The sequence below is a fragment of the Ptychodera flava genome, chromosome 16, assembly GCF_041260155.1.
Source record: "Ptychodera flava strain L36383 chromosome 16, AS_Pfla_20210202, whole genome shotgun sequence".
NCBI classification, from domain to species: domain Eukaryota; kingdom Metazoa; phylum Hemichordata; class Enteropneusta; family Ptychoderidae; genus Ptychodera; species Ptychodera flava.
Genome location: NC_091943.1, coordinates 26,092,627 through 26,111,939, shown reverse-complemented (window position 1 = coordinate 26,111,939; position 19,313 = coordinate 26,092,627). Strand labels below are relative to the sequence as shown.

The following is a 19,313-nucleotide window of genomic DNA, read 5'->3' as shown; positions in this document are numbered from 1 at the left end:
CTGGGTCAAGTGGACTCAGTCAGTCGAGTGGACTGTTCAACTTGCTAATATCACTCAAACCAGGACACTTGTCAGACAATGACATATTTTTTTCAAGCACAAGTAAATGCCATAAATGTACATGATTTTACAAATATATACTTACTATATACATGTAGGATACCATCATCTCTTCTGATGACACCAGTGATGTTCTCAGAAAAGTTTTCACTGTAAGTTTGTTAATGCTTAATGTAAAACTCAGTAATCAGGTTGTTTGATTTGTATTTTCAGTGTGTTACCCATGGTATAAATAAGATCTATAAACTGATATTTTTGTAAAGTGAATCAAAAATGTACATGTATTTACATATCTTTATTTAGTTTCTTGAATATAGTCTGTGTGCGATAGAACAGCATCTTGTTACTGGGTGTGAAAAACCAAGCAAACAAACATTGCACCGAAATTTGGTAAAAAAAAAATATATCTCGAAGAAGGAAAGTGAAAAAAAAAGTTGCCAGCATATGCCCTGTAGAAAAAAAATAATTCATGGTGAAGCAGGTGGGAAAAAAATAATGGCTCTCCACCAATCTTCCAAGCCCCCCCCCCAGGATATCAAATGGTCCACCCCTTATGACTATTTTCCCCACAAAAGTTACAATGCTCCATACAAAACAGTGCCCGAGTTTACGTCGCTCAGCGGGTGACTTTGACATCGTTCTGCGTAGGGGGGAAATCATGAGACGGCGGAAGTGTATACTACCATCGGAAATTCGAGTCAGTTTCGGGGATCATGCTGTTACGCATATGGGTCCAATCTCCATTATTTTTTTTATTTCTGATGTACTAAAAGAGACCAACTTTCCAGGCACCACATGTCGCGACCTTGAAGTAGTAAAGCTCTGGCATTTATGTCATTGTAGTGCTCTTACAAAGATGAAATCCTATGATCCCGGGGACTGGGCAGGCAGATGATGACGTGTAATGTACTTGTTCTGTTCAAACACCGGTAAAGTGCCTTTCAAGTTGTCGTTCCGTTTTTACAGTCAAGATATTTTACACCTGGTAGTCTGGTACCACATTCTGTTCTCGATTTTACCCTGAATGGCTTTTATGAACCATAGCCTACAACCTTCATGTTCTTTTTTCGCTAACAAAACTATGCAACGGACCATAGGGGATCGCGTAAATATCCGTCCTTTGGGGTGGGGACGGGGGTAGGATTGTCTTGGCGTCAGCACAGGTTTCTTGTTGCTATTGTTTTATTTTGATGTGTTGGACTATAATATTAATATTGGCTCTTAAGATTTAGCCTTGGGTGTCTCAGTCTTATCTTAGCACTAGTTTTGTAAAGATTTCTTTTTCTCCTTCACTATGTCATGTATTTTTAGGCTGTGACAGTCTTACGCTAAGTTTATCACTATGTTGCGTTATCCGATGCGTTTGATTGCCTAAGGGGAGAACCATTTGATTTCTGGGGGGGGGGTATGGAGGATTTTGAGAAAAAAAAATTGTCGCCAGGTGAGATAGAAGAAAAAAAAAATTGATCCTGTCATGGCCTGAGAAAAAAAAAATTGTCATAACAGACAGAAGTGAAAAAAAAAATTGTCACAATGCACCAGAAATTAGCAAAATTTGGAAACCCTATTCTCATGTATTCTTTGCAGGCGCGCCGCCATAGGCGGCGCAAATGTTTTTACCACAAGTAATTCTTATGTTTTTTCCCAGCACTTATGATATAAGCATGCACTACATAGGTCTACTTTACACCTCAGTACACTCAATGTTTTCCTTCCCTTTTCTGACCCAAGAAATCATATTTCAGGATTTCTGTTGCAATATCTCAATGGCATAGGCACTATCTAAAGGGGACTTTTTGACTTCTGTAAATTGTGAAAATTTTAAAACACAAGACAGGAGTCAATAAACTAGTGTTAAAATCAATATATTATTCTCTCAATATAAATATATTAGGAAGATGTACAAGTTGACAATGAAAAATTGAGGAACAACAAATATAATGAAATACAAGGGAGGGGGTCACTAAAAAAATTGAAAACTTCAGGGGGGCGTTACTCAAAATGTGGAGAGGAAGAAGGGGGCGGGGTTACTCAAATTTTTTTTGGCGAAATAAATTGAAACACATCTCAGATTACACCATTGCACACATCCATTTCTCAAAATTTTCAATGCGAGAGGGGGGCACCCCCTCTCGTGCTCTCCTCCCCCCTTGGGTCTTCTAACAGTGTTACTGGTAAAAGACAAATTTAAAATACCTGTCGGATTGCACTACACACTGCACCGTGGCGCACATCAATTCTCAAAATTTTCACAGGATCTAGGACAAAACTGAACTGTTGTGAATTCATCCTTTATTATCACAGAAACATGTTCTCATTTACCTCAGTTCAATGACCATTTTGACAGTTAAACATACCATATTCATGTTTTTCATTAGAAGCTGGCAGCTGGAGAAATGACACAAGAAGGTCACAGATTTTCCGTTCCTGTATATTTATTTATCTTCAGTCTCTGGCAAACAGAACTGTTTTTCACAAATTGTATGTCATTGTTTGGTTGTTGAATATTGTGACACAAACACTGATCATGCAAAAAACGTAAAAAAAATATTGCAGTGTTCAATGTCATTTTCAAACAGTTTTACAGAGTGCAAAATAACCTGAAAGTCCTCTCAGATTGCACCATTAAACACATCAATTTCCCAAAATTTCCAATACGAGAGGGGGAAACCCCCTCTCGTGCTCTCCCCCTTGGGGTGTTCTAACAGTTTCACTTGGTAAAAAAATTAAAAAAACACCTCTCAGATTGCACCAGACTGCACCATTGCACACATCAATATCTTAAAGATTTCCATGCAAGATAGGGAAAAGCCCCTGTGACACTTTCCTCCTAAGCCTCTCGCGTGTTCTCCCCCTGTACTTTCAAATTCTGCCCGGTCAGATATCCTAGTGAAAACTCTGTCATTCAAAATTTCTGAGTTTCAGGCGTAAATAATGACGGCTCCCTTATATACAACGCATCACAAACTTGATGACAAAGAAAAAAAAATTTGCATTGCTACTCCATTTGAAAAAAAAAAATTGATGCAGCTCTGACAGTAGAAAAAAAACATTGCTGTCACTGTGACAGGAAAAAAAAATTTGCTCCCATACCCATTTCCTCCATACCCCCCCAAAATCAAATGGTTCTCCCCTAATGTGCTAAAGCAACCAAGGGTCACCAGATTATCCCTGGATTAATTTTTTCAACGTCAACAACGAATGCACGTAAATATCTGGAGTGGCTGTGGCAAAGGCTACATCAGTACATTTTAATTTCTCTGCAGTAGCAAAAAAAGAGAAACCAATTTAGGCATTCTCTTGTCTGTATCCACAAGTTAATAATTGAAAATTCGTTTTTTGTCATATAATATTTTGAGTCTTCATGAAACCTCTCAAAATGGTCACCAAATAACCCCATTTATGTAAAGATTCAAAATTTCCTCTATCAGGAGGGGCACACGCCCTGCTAACCACGCCCAGTTAAATTCAGCATTCCACTTTCTGTATGCATTTGTTGTCTTTCGACTCCCTAGTCGGTTTGTGCCACATGCTTTTAGCCCTCTTCCTTGAAACAAACTTAATCACTGACAGTACATATTGAGACCTCGATGACTTCTTGTCTCCATCAGTAATTTTGCTGCAGTAAAGGATGCTTCTATTTTCTTTCCAATTTTCCAACATTCTGAAGCAGTTGCTGTTGCCGATAGTTTCATGTAAACTTTGTGCTGCTTTACATTTCTTTCCTTATTCAGTTTTGTCGTGCCATATGAAAAAAAACATCTCAACAAAAAAGAACAGCGAATATTTGCATTTCACCGCGCATGTGCGAAAGAAAAAACATATTCCTCTGAGAAGGGAAGTAAAAAAAGATGCCAGAATTTACACAGTTGAAACAATTTCAGATGAAGCAGAGAGGGGAAAATAATGCCCCAGAGTCAATCTTCCAGCCCCCCCCCCAAATATCACATGGGCAGCCCCTAAGTGAAGTTGCACGATCGGGATGCATTCTTGAAGTGACCCCTGGCCCCAAGGTGTAGTATAAATACTGATTCCGTGAACTTCTTTTCATATCTGATGTATCACTAACTGTACCGTCTGGGACACAGGTTCTTTATCAGCTTTTTCTCTGAGTGAATTGACTAACTTTGCACAACTTTTAAAGGAGAACAAACAGAACAAAGGACTGGAATCGCATAAACAGTCAACGTAAACAGCCAATAATGCTAGAATCCGGGATTGAGAGCTGCCCCTTTAAAGCGAATGCATAAAACTCGTATTGAAACGTGCAGACACAGTCTCTCACGAGTGTGGAGGGAATGTGGTCAGTGTAGTTCAGAGCCTCGGTAACCACCCTATAATCCATATAATCACCTTTATTTGTTATGTCATGAACCTACCATTCTAGTATGTAAACAACACCAGGTTTTAAGATGGCATATTTACTCCTAGAAAACTGCACATTTCGGGTTACCAAACACACGACATCCCCCCAAAAAGAGCAAGCCACCTCCGGATTGCCACAAAAAATCGAGTTTTGAAATATCATAAGATAAAACTAGCCCCCTGCCTTATTTTCTCACTAAAAATAATATTACCATCTGGCTTTATCTTTTTACTTTTGTCGACTAGAATTCTTCTAAGGTTATCGGTATACTGACAACATGTGGACGAAGGTGATAATCTTATTAGCGATTCTGTTCTGCAACGTCCACGACGTAGAGGGCGGAAAGAAGAAGGGTCCAAAGGTAAGTACAGTCCACGGTACAAAAGTGTTTTACTCATGTTAAACAATGTCACGTATTTCTATGATACAGTTCTCTCTCTCAAAAAAAAAAAAAAAAAAAAAAAAAAAAAAAAAAAAAAAAAAAAAAAAAGAGGAAAAAAGTCAAGTCAGTGACCTGACTCTACCTGATTTATTTTGCAAACTCAAGCCAATCGCGAAAAACTTGCTCCCCTTGTTGTGGTAAATATAATACTCTCAGTATACCTTCTTCAACTTTTGACGGGTTCATAATTACAGCTCATAATAAAAATCACGGTGATAAGCATAACAATGTTTGTTTGTTTGTTTAAGGTAAACATATGTATACCAATGAATTTAGGCTGATATACTAAGCCGAGAGACGCTATTTTGAGCGCCGGACATAGAATTCAAACCATGGGCGGTGGCACCAGCAAGAAGGGTTCCATTTTAATAGGGCTGTATAGCTTAATCAAAATTTCGCTGAATATCAACCGTGTACAGTCGACCAAGGCGTGTGGCATAGAAGGCTTTGGACGGTCTTTATGCAACGAAAGCTTCAGCAAGACGAAGTCTTTATGGAAGCCTAGAAGGAGCAGACTCTGGGGAGGGTAGGATTCACCTCTGGCCGTCGATGTACTGCTCGGATGAGCGCGATTTCCAAAGGAGGCTGAGTCATTCCGAGCTCCGTATAGAAAATGTTTGACCCAGTTTTATTGTTTGCATAAAATTCGGTGCGAAGGCATTCATAGTGAAGAAAAGGGTGAAAGAAGAAACCTGTAGTGGATCTATAAAACTGAAGTAAACTGCTCAGAAACGGATACCATTTCATCTATTAAAGGGGACTGCAAAACCGCCATGCATAAATCTTATTGAAGTAACTGTTATTAAGGGTCATGACAAAAAAAACGCATCTACGCCCCGTGCACAGCTGTCTGTACTGGTCATTGCGTATATAGTTTCGAACGCAGGGACAGAGCTTTTCCTTTCTCTGGTACCTGGTACGTTAGCCCTGCGTACAGGTCTGTGTGTTCCCGGCGTTATACGGCCTCCACCACGCCGAGAACACACAGACCTGTACGCAGGGCTACTGGTACGTACGCTCTCCATTTAATAGGATAGAACAACCTTTGCAAGCACATGCACCGTCTGCACTGACCGCTAGTGGCGCATTTCTAACAATTTAGCTGGGTCGGGTGCGTTCGACCAGGCCTCCGCTCGCCAAATTAGCAATTTAAGATTAAAATAAAGTTCGGCAAGGACGTTTGTCCATAGGTTCACAAAATTGACGATATCAAATTTCGTAATACATCCGATGTTTATACGACACTTCTTGCCCAAATCGCTCAACCGCAGCAAAATTACCATAAACATTACGAACAATAGAACATACTTAGTCTGATCATAATCAGTCATTCGCGTTGTCGACAATTTTTTGTACTTTGGTGAATATTTTTTGAAAATCAAGTTACCCCTTTATGTGTTGTGTGAAAGAAAAATTCACCCCCTAAATTGCTGCAATTTAGGTAATTTTCTGCTGATATGCAGCGTGCTCGGCAGGTTATATCTCATTGGTCGATTGTCACCATTCATAGCAACTTAGGGAGTCTATTTGTATTATTCAATTATAACGGTAAGATTCTGCAAAATAATTGGCTAACAGCTTCCGAGCTGCTGCACATTAGTAATTTTCTCCGGGTTTTTCTTTGTCCACAGCCTTGTACCTGGAATGAAGTCGAGTTCTGTGAGAGATTTTTGAGCACTTACGTTGGTAATCCCGACAACTGGTACGAAGACGCAGACAAGAAAAGCCGTCTCTATTGCGACTTTGTTAAGGTAAGAAACCGATGTTTTACGAGCCAAGGATTCTGTTTTCAACAACTCTTGGGTACCATACGTACGCTAAAATGATTTTTCGCCCTCACTCGGTCGACATGAGTCACGATCTCTCCTTTTCGCCGCGGCACTCCCCAATTACCGAAAACTGAAATTACAGTGAAAAAAATTTTACATAGTATAAATGTCTTAAAAAATGTACAATTCTTCAACGACTTGCAATTGAACAACATCAGTTGAAAGTCATCTGAACAGATTCAGACCTCATACTCGCTCGTTTTGTCGAAGCCCCTGGCTGCGATGGCGCCGTTGGTATTAGCCAAACCAAAACTACCATAAAATTTAAAATGTGTAGATTTCCGAAGTTCTTTTCCTGATTTTTTCTCCAAAACAATTTTGAAACCCACTGAACGGCCGTTTGCCGTGACATCTGGTTTATTTTAAATCCCCAGGGATAATCAATCAAGAAATTTTCTTATATTTGAAGGGATTTTCCCAAGTTTGGTCGACAATCTATCTCCTGAAACTACAAGTCATATATCTTTCAAAACTTTCTCCTGCCGAGGATAAACTCATTCTGGCAATTTTGAAAAGATTGTTGAATTTTTTTATTTAACTTTTTAGAGAAAAGTTTACCATTTTGCCGAAATCACATTTCACAATTGTACTCTATATTACATACCAGCGTAAGTCACGCACATACCTATCAAACTATTGTTACAAGCAATACAAAATACTCCTTTCTTTTGACTTTCACTCGTTTCAACATTTAATGTTCTTATGGGTTTTTTTTGCCCGTAGCTCCGTCTTAACTGTTTAGAGAGTCTTAGCTGTGACGTAGATAACACACCCAACAGCAAGATGCCACTGAACATAACGCTATGGAAGGAACTAATTGCACCTGGCCTTGAGAATATGATCAACTTAGGGTTATGTACTGATGAGCCAAAAGGTAGGTTTAAGTAGAGTGTGACAACTATATTTCATTCGATGTTACGTAAAGTGTAGAAGAAATATTTACCACTTCCCAACCATTTTCCTCCAAAATTAAATACAGAACACGATTGGAACTAATTCGGGATAATTTGATGACGAAGTAATGTCTGTTTAATCTACAAATGTAAGCTCATCTGCTTTCCTTTTTAAGTTAATCACTTGTTTTTATGAGTAGTTTGTAATATTGCAACATTAAGCTTTCGGGCACCTAACACTTTTGAGAAATTCGAAAAATTGAAGATCCAATTATCCCAAATTAGTTCCAATTATGTTACAGGGTTGTCCCGTTTCAAGCTTTGAGTATGGGACCATACAATGGGACCCGTATGTTGCTATGCACAACATGATATCTAAATTTTGATATCATGATACAAAAAATTTTAAAATTGCGGCTGTACCGAAACAGGTGACCTCGGCCACACCGAATAAGCTTCATACAAGCAAATGGGTTCGACCAAACTTTATTTGGCACAGTCTGGCAGTGATTAGAAAGCTACAAAATTGGTGAACTGTGAACATGCATCACATGCTAAAATTTGCTTCACATTTGTTCAACTTCAACCACCGAGTTCTAGTAGGAATTTGCATTTTTATCAACAGCAAAGTTGAGCAGCCGCACACGGCCGGGACGACCGCTCCCTTGAAAAATGGACTTTACCTGATCCGTACATCGCTCAATATATGAAATGTTTCAACTATTCTGTGCCATATCCCAGAGTAAAACCAATCAACACAATTTTACTGAAATTCACATGGAATTTAAAATGCAAAATTGTCAGCATTCTTCATCTTAACTTTATTGAAAATAAAATAATTTGGATTTACAATAACGCAATTACAGCGAGAACTAAATAAATTTTCTCCCCAAACGTCAATATGAGTTTACACAAAATATAGGCGACGAAAAGGAAAGAATTCTGAACATTTTAAAGTCTTGAAATTCGTTCTCTTAGGATATTCTACCTTGACAAAGATGTTTTCCCCGGACCACATGGGGCTTAAAGGGATACTGTCGCCTTAACTGCGCTTGAAGGTCGTATTGGACCCCTACGACCAATGTAAACACTGTATCTAAGGCAGGATGGTGATTGATGAAAATTAAAACATGTCTGTCATAATCTACATCGTATAATTTCAATGTTGCAGCTATGTTGACTTGATGCATCTAGATATCGTGCACGAAATACATTGTTTGTAAACAAGAAAGACCAATAGGCGCAGTTCCGACGACTGTTTCCCTTAAATATTAAACCGTTATATATGACAAATGCATTGTAGTTTTAAATGTACCCGAACAAACCGACAACAAAAAAATTACTACCATTTCATCAAGGCATGATCAACACCCGTACGTACACTTTATGTTGATTCAAATCATATAGACAGTCTCATTTATAATGTCTACGTTCGAAAGGAAGTATAGACTTAATTGTATTATTACTAGCAGAAATAATGATAGACCAGGATGCCGCCATTTAACAAGGGCCAAGTCAAACTTTAGGACATCATAATTGGAAAGGTGTCAATGCATATATCTATCTAAGCTCGGAAAAAGAGAGCAGGGAAATTGATCATTTTGACACTTCTATGAGAAAGAATGACCATTGAAATTATTACCGATATATTTAATCATGGCGGAATATCGATTCGTCTTTTTCATTGCAGCTCCCATAGTATCGGATCCCAGCGACCCCTGCGGCGAGTACGCCGTTACAAAACGTTGCATGAACGAGGTGTCTGATTACCTGAAGTCCCGCTACGCCATAACCTGCGTGGCCATGCTCAAGGCCGGCCCGTGCTTCATCAACGAACGCATAAGGTGCAGGGTGCAGCGGACGGCCAGCAGCTCGCTTCCCAGACGGTTCGAAAACCCTTACCAAATCATTTCCGAAGAAGGGCATTGCCGACTGATCTGGAATCGGGCTCTCCTTCGTCGCCAGGAACAATGGAGAATCGCACAATCCGAGGATTATTATGCGTACTTTTAATTTTTTTTCACTTGGTAGCGAATCTTAAGATCCTTGCCTTAAAACTTTGCCATTTTCAATAGTCAACGATTTAGATAGTTTCTTTGATTGTAGTTCTACGGTGATATTTCAAACGGTCCCCTGAGACATATTATGCCAAGATAGAATTCAAATCTTTCTTTTTCCAACTGAAAGCAATTAAATTCCCCCAGCAATAAGTAGCTTTTTAAGTTTCTTATATTTTTAGCTATCGCGAGTGCATTATAGGATTGTTTGGAATCTAAGAGCTGGCATAGCAAGACCGGACTAAAACCGTTACACAATATATAAAGCGGTAATTTTGTAACGCGGTTTTGTCCAGTCTTGCTATACCAGCTCTTAGATTCGAAACCGCGTTACAAAATTACCGCTTTATATATTGTGTAATGGATTTCAATTCAGAAAGTATTCATCATATTAATGTAATATTTCCCATCTTACTATTATAGTTTTACGTACTGCATGTAAATATTAGCAATAGAAGTTATCTAATGTCAAACGTCCAGACCTTTGTTTACACGATCTCATACAAAAGTACAAACATGTTGAGACACGACGTTTGGATATATCGCACAAAATACAAAAATGTTGATACCATGTATAATGTACCATCTCGATATTTGATATATCTTACCGTGCCATCATATGAGGATAGTAATGTAACACTTCCAAAAGCAATGATTTAGGGAATAAAGGAACGACTTCCATTTATTTTGTGAATTGTGCGGGAATGCTAATTGTATATGGAAGAGCTCCTGGCTGTTGACGGTTTCTCAGGCCATAGAAGTACTGCCTTCATATTCAGGCCCAGTGTGGTCATCGAGTCGTAGCCTGCATGGTACTTATTTTGAGAGAGAGAGAGAGAGAGAGAGAGAGAGAGAGAGAGAGAGAGAGGAGAGGAGAGAGAGAGAGAGAGGAGAGAGAGAGAGAGAGAGAAAGAGAACAGAGAGAGAGAGACTAAGCTTTCAATAACCTTTAATAAAGTTTTACACATACCGCGTTAACATCTTTAGCCGCCCCCCCCCCCCCCCTTGGCCACCTGCTTTGGTACGCACAATTCTTCTCGATAACCCTTTTGAATATAGACAAGATGTCCTGATGATACAGTGACATCATAATGATATAATTTTTAAAAATATTTAGGGCAAATGGAACTGCGGCTATGCTGAAAGCTGTCACTGAGTAATACAGTTTAGCAAATTTGCGAGAACGAGTAAGCTGCCTTGTTTTTTAAGTTGTCACTGATGCCAAGTGAATTTTCAGTTATTGGAAAGGTGACTTTTATAAGGGCTTTCTTCAATAGCCATGTCGCATTGCTGTCAGGGGGAGGGGGGCGTGCACCTAACACAGGGTATTCTGCTCAAAATCAGTTTTTGCAAATATTCATTCAATTTCAATTAATCTTGGATTAACAAATTTCGGTTTGGAAAACTTAGGGGTCGTAGCCTAATATTGGTCAGAGAAGTGCCTCAGGAAAAGTCTCCCAGCACATAGAGAAATGCTACAGAAAAGTCTCAGATTCTCCGAGTCTCCTCGTGAACTGCAACATGAAGCACTCACATTTCAAACGTGTTGAAAGAGCAGGTTCGTGTAACCGTAGATAGCAAGAGGGCGCTGTTCTGCTCACTTGCTTCCTCCGCGAGGTATCGTAGCAAAACAGTGAAATACATTCTTGCATTAGAAGAAGGCAACTGCGCCAAACGTGTCGAACGAGGAGGTTGGTGAGAAAAGTCATAGGGAGGAAACGGCTACAATCTCTTTTCAGGTAGCCGTGACTGACAAACAAATAAAAAAGCAGAAGTTTCCTTCACCGGGTTTTAAAGTTTAAATGAGTGTAAGCTTCATTGCCGGACCTCTGTAGAAATTTATGGTGCAAATTGTTACCAGTTTAGGATAGCAATATACAAAGTCGAGAAATTTACACCTTCGATTGCCAGCAACCGAATGACTATCACCGGCAATCATTATCATCATCATCGGGTTAAAATAGTTCCCCAAACGACTGATATTTAGACATTGAACATTCAATGTTGGTAAAATCAAGGACTGAACAAATCTAGAAAGCGATAATGTGTTCACCAGATAAGTGTTTTGGAATCAAATGGTCCTACAAGTTCACTAACAGAAGATTGAGCATTCATCGGAATATTCGTCTATATCTCTTTCTCTGTGCGAGTAAATATCGAACTCGCAATAATCCTTCAAACGATATCGTCACAGGTTAGTTAGTTGAAAGTTGAGCTCGCCGTTTCTCACTCCGTATTGAGTGCATGCGAGAACAATGTTGTCGAGACATTCGCGACGGGGAAGAGCAACATTGATGCAATTGTGTTATTATTGAAATGAAATCGATAACCGTCATCGATATCCAACTGCAGATTGAAATGACGCTGTAACTGTATATAAGCGCGCTACCTGTGGAATCTCCGGGTTGTTCCCAGAAAGCAATGCGTATTGTAAAGCTTAGCAGTATATGCTTCTTTCGACTTTTGTTTCTCAATTTCTCTTATCGTCATTTTGATGCATTTTTCGTCGAAAGAATTTACAGCCCCACCGTAGTTTTTCCCGAAGAATCTAATACCAGCCCCTCTTTAATTTTGGAATCATTACGCCTTTTGCGTCAGATGATATCGGTGTCGAAATCTTAATACCGAAATAATGAGAGATTAGAGAATTGATAGGGATTTGATTTGCGCCGGTGTGCTTCCACAAGGGTTTCTGCATTTGTTTGCAGTCACTGTGATATTAACCGATAAGATTTCGACTGTAGCTATAATGTGTAGCTGTTATGAGGTAATCGTGTCGAGGGTTACAACCCGCGATAGAAAATTGCTGGTTCAGAAAGTAGTGCCATCAGCAATGCGCTGTTTCACGCCTGTAACGATGGCTCACTTTGCCTTACCCCTAGTCGTTGTCGATCGGTCGACAGCTTTTGCGTTCGACCGGGTAAGTCAGGTACGAATTAGGCTAGGTTACCAAAACAGTAGTCCGGGCCTCTCCAGCATTAAGTTTGCGACGTCATGTTGAGCCTTCCTTCTCAGTCAAAGTTTCTTTCACTAAAATCCTGATGACACTGTTTCCAGCTGCAGATAGATGACCCAACCGATGATTTAGATATATTATTGCATTACTGTAATTTACACATATAAGGTGGGATTGTTTATCATTAAAAAAATACTCGGACCCTGTGAGCCGCTATCAAATGACACTTCAGCTGACAATTGAAGTTCTTCACCTGAGTGCTAAACGTCCCATCCCTGAATAAGGAGATCGATATTATTACTAACCCATACACAAGGTCAACAGAAAATCGTGAACAGTGCCAATATAATTGTTGTGACTAAATTTTCTTACGTCGCCGCTACTAGCACGCTAGTCGAGGCTTTTGGCGTTGCTTGGGCCAGATAGCACAGTAAAAACGTTCGATAGAATTAAACCATTCTTACTATTTGCCGAATGTAAAATTATTGTTTTCTTTTGAATGCATGAATGGCGCATCTAATTCAAAATTAGAACTTGATTGAGTTGCAATTTTATTGTTACATAATCGTTACATGTACGTGTTCTTACACAACAGAATGGCCTCACGTGACTGAATTTTCTTTACTCATCGATCATGTTTCTTGCAATGACTAAGCGTTCAGTTTCCTACAAGATATACATATATACGTATACACGTAAATTTACACATACACATACATACATACATACATACATACATACATACATACATACATACATACATACATACATACATACATACATATTGTTTTGACAGTCAAATCTCTTCCATTTTTCTCTACGAGAGTCATGATGTATGAGCCGTATGACATCTGAGATGGAGTAACTCGATACTCTTGTAATAATTGACCATGATACGTCAAAGTCCTTGTTTTTGAGGGACCAAACAAACTTCGATAGTAACTGTTTAGTACTCTTTTCGTACATTTTGGAATGTGTATGAACCTTCTCCTCACTGACTCCCGTTGAGAGTTTGGTCTTGTAAATGACACTTCTGGCTTGACAATCACCTTTTAAAGGGCATTAAGACATGTCCCGGCGATGTTTTTAATTACCGGGTCAAGTCTTCTTTCAAAGAATCGTACAATAACTGAAACTCAAGAATGTTGCTAATGTTTCAAAACATGAGAGAACGTGTGTTTCTCGTTTTTGTTTCAGATTTGATGAGATCGGATCCCAGCTGCAGCGAGTATTCGGTAACGATCCGTGGATCGGATGAGGTGTCTGATTACACGGAAGTCCCGCTACGCCGTGACCTGCGTGGACCTTCAGAGGAGTGCGACATACATGTTGTGATGAGTAATACCAGATCTGTACAAAGTTTCCTCAGTTTGGTGTGATCACCATTGATGCATAGCTTCAATGAAAATATAAATATGCAAATTCGCAATTACCTTACACACCGCGATACACAGGCAGTTCGCGACTGTCATGCCTTAGTTCTTCTTCAATATTTGCAGAAAGTGACTTTGGATAAGTTCTACTCATGTCCCTCATTTTGAACCGCGGCCAATGTGCAAATTGCCGACTTCGCGCAAGCAAACTGCAAATCATGAAGCTCTTCAAAGAACATCACAGTTTTTACACAAGAGTTTTTTTTTACGAAAACGAGGAACACAGTAAGAAAATTTTTTCTTTTTTTTCATTTTTGACGATTTCCAACAAGAAGAGCAGAGAGAAGAGCAGCTCTTCTGACTGTCTTGTTTTCTTGTACATCATTCCGGTAGGAAGATGTTCTGATGCTGAAAAACCGACGTTTTAAGAAAATATTTCTTCTTAGGATACTATAGATGCACAAACAACAACAGACATATCGTCAGTCAGTGTTATAATTTTACATTTGAATATCGAACTACAGCTTTCCGGCAGGGTTCTGGAGTTAATGTGCAATTAAAAGCAAATTACTAGTAAACTATATCTACTGCCTGAAGATATTCCCATGGTTTGGGGTCTATTTTTACTCCAGAATGTGCCAAGGACCTCCAACGGAGCTATTATGAGAGTCTTCAAGATTGCTTTGATTTTATGTAAGGCAGCAGACTATTACTGGGAGGTTAACACAGGGTCATGAACTTTTACATACTTGGACTGTATACGAGTACTGCGTTAACACATGCACTTTTACAGAGAAATGCTCTTCGAAGGTAATATTTTTCTTCTGACACATTATTTTGTGTCTATTAATTTTATCAGACAGGTTACTTTGTTAAAGGGACAAAGTCGCCCATTTTTCATGAATTTTATTCGATACGAGATACTACTTATGTTGTTTGACATTTTGAAAGATACTGTATGAAAGGTGACCATGCATATATTCGATCCCGGTTTCAGACAAATTAAGTGAAACCAGCGCAAAAGTGAATTAATGGTCATGACCATTAATTCATTTTCGCGATGGTTTCATGTATCGTGTCTAAAACAGGGGCAAATATATGCATGGTCACCCATTCAATCAGTATCTTTCAAGATGTAAAACAATATAAGTAGTATCTCGTATCAAACAAAATTCATGAAAAATGGGCGACTTTGTCCCTTTCAGAAATGCTTAGCGAATACTTTCTATAACCCCCCTGAAATTTATATGGTTAGCCCTTCATCCGAGACAACTTACAAAAGCATGGAAATCTTAATGCTGAACTTATTGCAAGACCGTAATCTGATTATAGTAAACATTGATCTCAGTGGTCACTGCGAGCCATGTTTGCCGACAGGGTGTTGACCACCGCTATATTTAATATCCAAAGGTGTCGGATAATCGCGTAATCCGTATTTATCTCAGCTAATAAAGCGATTGAGAATTGCCGGTGCCACCACTGGCAGCTCGGTATTCCGGGTCGATAGCGTTGCTTCGCTGTGGCTCCTGCCTGGCAGTTTTATAGCAGTTGTTGCGTCGTGCTGAGAGTAAGATACCGTATAAGGTAGGTGACAAGAAAATCAGTCTGTAGCAAATGTCTCTGTGACAACATATTTTTCTTTCTTCCTTCTTAGTCAAAGTTGCGCTCCCTAAAACACAGTCCCCTCACCACCACAATCGCAACGCACAAAATTTTAAATCCGAACAGCATGGTAGCTTCAATCAAGTAACACGACTGGAACTAATTTGGGATAATTGGATGGTGCAGTAATGTCGTTTTCACCTGCAAATGTACGCCCATCTGCTTTTCTTTTTAAGTTGCACACTTGTTTTTATGATTATAATATTGCAACACTCAGCTATATCATGGCACCTCACACTTTTGAGAAATTTACAAAATATGAAGATCTAATAATCCCAAATTAGTTTCAATCGTGTTTAAGGTAGAACGCCCCTCGGGAACGGACACTCGGACTCTCAAACTTTTACAATTCTTTTCTGATCTACCATTTGTGGCTGTTCATTTTTTTTAAAGCTCTTGGTGTAAGAAAACTTTTCACCGGCTTAGTTTTTCGGAGTTCGAAAACTTTATTTTCCTCCATAGAGTTAACACAAGGATGGTGGCCAGTTTGAATTTTAAATATCGGTAAATCTTGGGTTATTTTTTTCTCTAATAACAATATTTGCACAGTAACCCCCGATTTTTATTCTTGACTTTTAAAGGGAATGTTTGAAAGATTCCGTAGGGAAAGTTTGAGCAAAAGTTTGAGTCTTTCAATTTCGAGGCGCATACTATCTTAATATACGCATGCCCAGACAGTATCTCATCTCATCAGTATCTCACCAGTCTTTCGATTTTGTCCATCTCTTCTTACATACTCAAATATGTAAATAATCACAAATTCTGTGTTTGAGTTTTCCCAAATGCATCGCTATTTCAAAGTTATCAAATTACTCTCTCGACGTTTAAATTAACAACAACAACAACAATAACAAGAACAAGAACAACAACAACAACAACAACAACATATACTGCAGGGTTTCTGTTGTTTATTATGTGCCATCAAATTGGAAAAATTCCTCTGCAGCTGGTAATTATATCTAGTTGAGATCAATAATTCATTAATATAAATTACAAACGTTACTCAAGCTATATGGAGTAATACAAACGGACATCGCATCATGATTATTTATTCCTATTGTAAATTTAATCACGTCCTTTGACACACAATAATTAGTTCGTTGTGTAACGCTATGCATTAATGTAGACATGTATTTTTGTAAATACCCGCGGCTTCTAGAAACATTGTAAACCACTACAAATCCTTTTTTGCATTGCAATTTTTATATATCCTTAACCTCGACCTTGCTTTTATTATTTTATAACCTGATGAATAATTTGATAGAGACATATTCAGTGTTTATTTCTATCCAATGATTGTCGTGCAATGACTACTACTTTTGTATAATTTCTGAACAGCGCTGAGAAAATTTGCTGGATTTGTAATGAGCCCCCCTCCCCCAGGCCCCCTCAATAACTCGAGAGAAAAAAGAAACACTCACTGCATTTTCAAAATACAGAGAAGTTTTCATTTCAATTGACTCTCTCTTTTTACATTTTTTGTCATTCTAATTATTTAAAGGATCCTATTTAACCAACAATATGTGGACGAAGATCATAATCTTAACAGTAATTCTATTCTTTACCGGTATGAACGTAGATGGCGCGAAGGAGATGCCAAAGGTAATGAACGAATTTACTCAAGCAAAATGTAATAATACCCAAAATAAGTTGTACTCAAAGGCGGAGGCATAGCAAACCCCATTGGAACATTCCTTGTAAGAGTAAATGTGTAAAGTAAATTCTGCAAAAAACCCTTCTTTATTTGTTAGATGCAACATAAGATGTGATTTACTGTATCTCTCTCTCTCTCTCTCTCTCTCTCTCTCTCTCTCTCTCTCTCTCTCTCTCAAAATAAGTACAGTTCGAATTTATAAACTATTCAAAAATTGCTAAAAGACTTTCATGAATGTTATGTAATATGAAATATACAATTTTCAACATTTGAAAGTCAGTTTTTGAGGACAGTCTTTAATCAAATGGAATGCAGCCGAAATATTGTCTTTATAAAATATTTAGTTCGTCTATTACAAGATTATGGCACAGTTGATGATTTAGCAGTTCAATTTTCAAAGCCTGGCAAGACTGAAAGGTTTGAAATGCATCCCCTTGAACAAAATCATCACTTATGACCGCAAAGATTTCAGGCACTGTATGGATATGTTGAGCAGCAAGGGTTTCTCCTCAGTGTATAACAGAAACAGACTCTTTCAAAGTTTTCCAAAACACAAAAGAAACCTATCTGCATTTAAGGGAGCCTTCAGTAATTACAGGGGGGTGGGCCGGGGGAATGGGGGAGGGTCACTTTTTAGAAAACACTTCAAGGGGGAGGGTCACTTTTTATAAACCTATCTTGATTGTTCATGTGATATTTCCTGCATTGGAAATCACCAACAAAATACGTACACATTATAGACCGCGATGCATAGTGAATTGACATTTCGGTGAAATTCCAAAATCAAATTTCTTACACAACCATGGACTTGTAACCACTCTAGTCTAATCAAGAACAATAATGTGAATAATCAAGCATACATAAATGCACAGATTTATCTAATTTTGTACTGAAAAAAAATTATTCATAGTTTCATCATAGACCGCAATGCATAGTGAATCGACATTTCAGTGAAATTCCAAAATCAAATTTTTTACACAACCATAGACTTGTAACCACTCAAGTCGAATCAAGAACATTAACATCAATAATCAAGAGTACACAAATGCAAAGATTTACCTAATTTTGTATTGGAAAAGCTATTCATAATTTTATAATAGACACCATGAATAGTGAACCAACTTTTTTGATGAAATTCAGAAATGAATTCCTTGTACACAAATGCACATTTTACTTCCCTATTCAAGCAAAGTACATTTAAATACATTATCAAACATATATGATATACAGATATAGCTTGTAAATTGTCAATAATTTGCCTGATAGACTCCCATGTATTATGATTTGATAGTTTTGGATGAAGCACTCAGTAAATCAGCCACATCTTGCCTTCTTATAGTTGCACAAAATATGATGACCCTCCCTTAAATGTATGAAATACCATATCTCTTCAAAAATTCTTGCGGGATAAATTGCGACTGTCCCTCCAAAAACACCAGGCCTCCCCTTTGTAATATATCCCTAACATAACAATTGAACCAATTGTTATGTAAATTAGCTGATACTGTTTTAGTTATTCCTGGAGAGAATACCGCAGTGGTTGGGGGGGGGGAGGGTCAAGTTTTAGAATGTCGGACAAGGGGGGTGTCACATTTTAGACAGGAGGATAGGGGGAGGGTAACATTTTATGGTACAGGTGTGCGCGAAATTCCCCGGCCCACCTCCTGTAATTACTGAAGGCTCCCTTACCGCGGTCTACACGTGCCATCAATCTGATCTCTCCGTACAGACTTAAATATTCTTTTTACGCTTTCTATGCAGCCATGCACCTGGGGTGACATTGATTTCTGTGAGAGACTTTTGACCATTTACGTTGGCAAACCCGACAACTGGCACGAGGATGAAGACAAGAAAAGCTTCCTCTACTGTGACCTTGTTAAGGTAAACAACTGAATTTTGGTTCCCGTACATGTCTGTCTAAAGAACTGTAGGGTCCAAAATCGTTTCCTGTCAACTTCCAGCATGTCTGTTTATTTTTGTGCCTATGGTCCGTCCATCGCTTCATCCATTCTTTTGCAGAC

The 19,313-nt window shown here is 38.6% G+C and overlaps 2 protein-coding genes across 3 annotated transcripts in view; both read left to right on the top strand.

Moving 5' to 3' along the window:
- LOC139114423 (uncharacterized) overlaps positions 1–19,313 on the top strand; it is a 103,723-nt gene that overhangs the window by 1,790 nt on the left and 82,620 nt on the right. The window contains exons 2-5 of one of the 2 annotated variants that reach the window (XR_011547869.1): positions 4,672–4,787; positions 6,500–6,619; positions 7,421–7,571; positions 9,281–9,732. Coding sequence is in view for 1 of the 2 variants with exons in the window: in XM_070676149.1 (XP_070532250.1) it covers positions 4,704–4,787; positions 6,500–6,619; positions 7,421–7,571; positions 9,281–9,603 (678 nt within the window). In the remaining variant the exon portion in view is untranslated. Of the gene's footprint in view, positions 1–4,671; positions 4,788–6,499; positions 6,620–7,420; positions 7,572–9,280; positions 10,333–19,313 lie in introns of those variants that run through there. The other variant, XM_070676149.1, reaches the window with a different exon arrangement.
- The window catches only part of LOC139114988 (uncharacterized), a 28,694-nt gene continuing 24,804 nt past the window's right edge, over positions 15,424–19,313 (top strand). Inside the window, exons 1-3 of the mRNA XM_070676897.1 lie at positions 15,424–15,560; positions 17,140–17,240; positions 19,054–19,173. Of these exons, the coding sequence (XP_070532998.1) occupies positions 17,160–17,240; positions 19,054–19,173 (201 nt within the window). The 5' untranslated portion in view covers positions 15,424–15,560; positions 17,140–17,159. The remainder of the gene's footprint in view (positions 15,561–17,139; positions 17,241–19,053; positions 19,174–19,313) is intronic.